Source organism: Populus euphratica, unplaced genomic scaffold (genome assembly GCF_000495115.2).
Source record: "Populus euphratica unplaced genomic scaffold, PopEup_1.0 scaffold3358.1, whole genome shotgun sequence".
Lineage (NCBI taxonomy): Eukaryota > Viridiplantae > Streptophyta > Magnoliopsida > Malpighiales > Salicaceae > Populus > Populus euphratica.
The window spans coordinates 1-4455 of record NW_011503191.1 but is presented as its reverse complement, the minus strand read 5'-3'; the positions used below and the strand labels follow the sequence as shown (position 1 = coordinate 4455).

The window sequence follows — 4455 nt, the reverse complement described above, 5'->3', positions numbered from 1 at the left end:
GCGCGCTCGAATGGAGGTAGGATAGGAAATGCACTACCTTTGATGGTCGAGGGCTCGAAGGCGTGCTCGAATGGAGATAAGATGAGGGCTTGAAAGCGCGCTCGAATGGAGGTAGGATAGGAAATGCACTACCTTTGATGGTCGAGGGCTCGAAGACGCTTTCGAAAAGAAATAAGACAAGGGCTCGAAGGCACGCTCGAATGGAGGTAGGATAGGAAATGCACTACCTTTGATGGTCGAGGGCTCGAAGACGCTTTCGAAAAGAAATAAGACAAGGGCTTGAAGGCACGCTTGAATGGAGGTAGGATAGGAAATGCACTACCTTTGATGGTCGAGGGCTCGAAGGCGCGCTCGAATGAAGGTAGGATGCACTATCTATGATGGTCAAGGGCTCGAAGGTGCGCTCGAATAGAGATAAGATGAGGGCTTGAAAGCGTGCTGGAATGGAGGTAGGATAAGAAATGCACTACTTTTGATGGTCGAGGGCTCAAAGGCGCGCTCGAATGGAGGTAGGATAGAAAATGCACCACCTTTGATGGTCGAGGGCTTAAAGGCTCGCTTGAAAAGAAATAAGACAAGGGCTCGAAGACACGCTTGAAGGGAGAGATAAGACAAGGGCTCAAAGGCGCGCTTAAATGAAGGTAGGATAGGAAATGCACTACCTTTGATGGTCGGGGGCTCGAAGGCGCGCTCGAAAAGAACTCAAAAGGAGGTAGAATAGGAACTGCACTACCTCAAGAGTGCAAACTGAAAGGTGGTGGAAAAAATAGAGAGTTTTTTCAAGTGGACTAATTCTCATGGGTGGCTTGCCCAGGTTGAAAAATTCTCAAAAGTGAAAATTTTTCAAAAATAATTTCAATGTTCGCCATTTCAAGTTGGCCTTCCACTTGATGGATTTCGTTAGAATTTTCTCTAATAAAAATTTACAAAACTCATTGTTTAATGTTTTAGAGTTTAAATGATATGCATGCATCTTTACCTGATTTGAAATATAGGCCCCCATTTCTTCTTAATCTTCTCGTTGCTTGGTTGGTGAGATCTTGTTATTTGATTTGAGTCGTCTTTGTCGTTTAGCTTTCTAGCCCACTCGAGTTGGCCCACGTAAGTCTATTTCCAAATTTATTTGCACAACTCAGCATTTGTGGTACCCATCGTGACCCACTTGCTTGCTAAAGATTTTTTGATTCATAAAATAATTTGAGAGGACCATTCATTACTCCTTATTTTACTGCTAGAAACATTCGGTGTCACTTGCTGAAAGGATCGAGCTATCTTTTGTAAACCAAAATGCCCCCTTGTCTGGTTGAAGGAAATTACCATCTCCTTTTCTAGAATTTTTTTCTTTTAAATACAATGTTGCCCCCTTGTATTGGTTATTGCCTCTAAGTGTGCTATGTTAGTGATCTGGACAAATAATGGTTTTAAGATGTCATTCTCTCATTTCTATCCTTTTTCTGTTTGGTGAAGGAATATGGGTCTAGAATGAATCTTGAAATCTTGATCTTGCATTTTGAAAACAAAAAAATTATTTCGATGTGAGTCTAAAACAATTTTCTTTTGAAATCTTGCAACTCCTTGGTTATTTTTCTTTCTTGGAAAAGAGATTATTTGTTCTTGTGTTTGGCAATAAGGTCTTCGATGGAAATATATCATGATATTATGACCTTTTGTTTTTATAGGTTTTCAGAGTGGAGGGCTCGAGAAAAAGCTCGAGGTTTTGTATGAGAAGAACTTGTCTCTTTTTTCACATTTATTTTTATCAGCATGAATAATAATGAGTAGTTTATTCTTGATGTCATGAATCTTATGAAAAAGTATTCTTTGCATTTTGAGAGCATTGTTTATTGTTCTAGGTTGCTTGCTTGCTTGATTAGAAAGGACTTCTATAGGCATGTAGTGTAGGCTGTGGTTTTTGGCTATGAAAGAAAAGGATTCATAAGGCTCAAAAAGTGTTTCAGGGCTTCAAAGACTGAGAATCACTATTAACAGTTTCACTATTGATGTCATTCATATTTTCTTTTGCCGCTCTTCTTTGATTTGCTGTTTTTTTTTTCATTGCTTTGCTTATAGAGCATACTCACTTTATGTTGGTTATCATTTTTTCTTGTGATTTGGGCATGCCCCCTAGCATTTGAGTTTCTTGAGCTTTTTTGACTTTTGGCTTTCTCACAGCTTTATCATCTTTCTTGATAATTGAAATTTCACTTGCCCCCAGTGTGGGGTGTGATCCTAGTCGGGATTTTTTTTCTATGAAAGAAAAAATTGTTCAGGCTCAAAAAGGGTTTACAAGGGATGTATTTATTTTAGAACGTGAAAGGAAATAACAAAGATGGCCTTTCCTCATTTCAAGCGCAAGCAGCTATAATCAATAAACTTTGCCCTCGTATAGTATGATGGTTTATTCTTTGCAAAGATGCATTTCATGAGTTATAAGCAACAAGTTCACTACATACCATTATTCATACATTAAAAAAAACATGATTCAAGAGTAATGGGGTAAAGGTGTTTATTCATTTCTTCTTCTTTTTTTTGGGTTTTTTTTTTATTTAGTCACCTCAATGATGGAGTTGTTTGATTCACTTGTCATTCTACAAGTAGAATGTCAAAAATATCATTTTTTGAATAAACATCAAATTACTTTTGAAATCAAAATGCTAGATCAATTTTTCAAAACTCCAATAAGGAAACTGATTTTGATAAGAGAGATGAATTGCATCTATGAGATCTTTCAAGGCTTCAAAGATGTGTTTGTGAGTTTTTACAAGAAAACTCTCTCAAGAAAATGAATAATGCTTGGTCGTAAACATGATTGAATGACAAACTCATTATTTCATTGAAACTTTGGAAAAGAAGTTTAACAACAAAGAATTTATGCCAACATCTTGGGCTATGAACACTGACATGATAACATATAAAGGGGCTAAACATTTAGTGATCATTGATTGGAATTTCTAGAATTTTTCAATCGTTCATTCTCCTTGACAAGGGCATCTTTTCAATAGTCAATTGAAGTCATTTGTAGATCATTCTTGACCTAATATCACCATAGCTTTATCTTTAAAATAATTAATTTCTGGGAGTTGGTGTGAGGCAATTAACTATAGGAATGATAAGTGTCTTGGCAACCACCTTCAGTGAACCTGTTCTTCTCACTCAGGTTAGCAATCATACCAAATCCCATGGCTTGTTTAATCCTCTCAGCTATAACAACCAGGTCAGTGAAATGTTGTGCAGAGCTTCTAACCAAGTATTCAAAGTACAGAGCTTTAAAGTTGTTGGAAAATAAACTAATCATCTCTTTTTCCAACATAAGAGGGTTAACTTGTACAACTACCTCCCTCCATCTTCGGGCGTATTCCCTTATGGACTCCTTGTTGTCCTTCTCCATAGCTTGCAAGCTTAACCAATCAGGGCTCATGTCTATATTGAACTTATATTGCCTCACAAAGGCATCAACTAAATCCTTCCATCTTTTAACCTTAGTATTATCCAACCGCATATACCAAGTGAGGGCAATGTCACTCAAATTGTCTTAAAAGAAGTGAATCAACCGTTTCTCGTTATAGCCTACTTCATCTATTTTATTGCAGTATGCCTTGAGATGAGTTACAAGGCATTGAGTTCATATATATTTGATGAATTCTGGCACCCTAAACTTCCTAGGAATGACTGCGTTAGGTACCAAACACATCTCAACAACTTTTATGTGGTCATGTAGGCTAGTTCCCTCAAATGGCCTCAACCTTTGTTCCAAGGCAACCCATTTATCCAGGCCATCTTATTTTACTATCTCGTTCTTTTGAGATTCCTTTATTGTAAGGTCAATGGTAGATGACATTCTAATGGGATATGCTAGTTGAGCAAATTGGAAATACATAGCCTATTGAGACACCTCAATTGCCCCTAGATTCTGTGGATTTCCGAGCATAGGTTTAGGCTGAGTTGTAGATTTTGCTTCTTTTGGTTTAGATCTTAAGGCCTATTCAAATAGGCTAGTAAGCTTTGTGACTTCTTCTCTAAGACTTTCCATCTCTTTTCGGTGTTGGGCTTCCAACTAGGCTTTTTCTTCGTTTTCCATTGTTTTTTTTTTTTGCAATCAAGTGTTATAAGCGTGTTTCAATGGAGGACCTATATTTCACCTGGAGTGCAGTATTATGACAGGTCATAATTGTATGTTCAAACATGCATGAAGATGAATACAACATATTGGGTATGGATTTGCCTTTTGGGGGGTGACATAATGATCGCTATTTTTTTTAAATGTGTGGTTGGATTCGAATCCGATATTCATTGCAATGCCGAGAGGAGATCTGTTTAGCTTTTGGTCATCTGAGCTTTCAGCCACATTCTTAGTGTCTTTCACTAAGCATCTAATGTCTTTGAGTAACGGTATCCCACCGACATCCAGTCTAAAGCAGTCTCCCTCGGTCATTTGCAAGAATTCAGACTTGAGTC

General features: G+C 37.7%; 1 protein-coding gene across 1 annotated transcript; it reads right to left on the bottom strand.

Moving 5' to 3' along the window:
• Nucleotides 1-3094: 3094 nt before the first annotated feature.
• Nucleotides 3095-3499, bottom strand: LOC105119688 (uncharacterized). Its single transcript, XM_011017855.1, has one exon. The coding sequence runs from the start codon at nucleotides 3497-3499 to the stop codon at nucleotides 3095-3097; it is 405 nt and encodes a 134-aa protein (XP_011016157.1).
• Between the last annotated feature and the right edge of the window lie 956 nt (nucleotides 3500-4455).

Coding starts and splice junctions, on each gene's coding strand:
- LOC105119688 (XM_011017855.1), bottom strand. CDS start 3,499: ATGCGGTTGGATAATACTAAGGTTAAAAGATGGAAGGATTTAGTTGAT.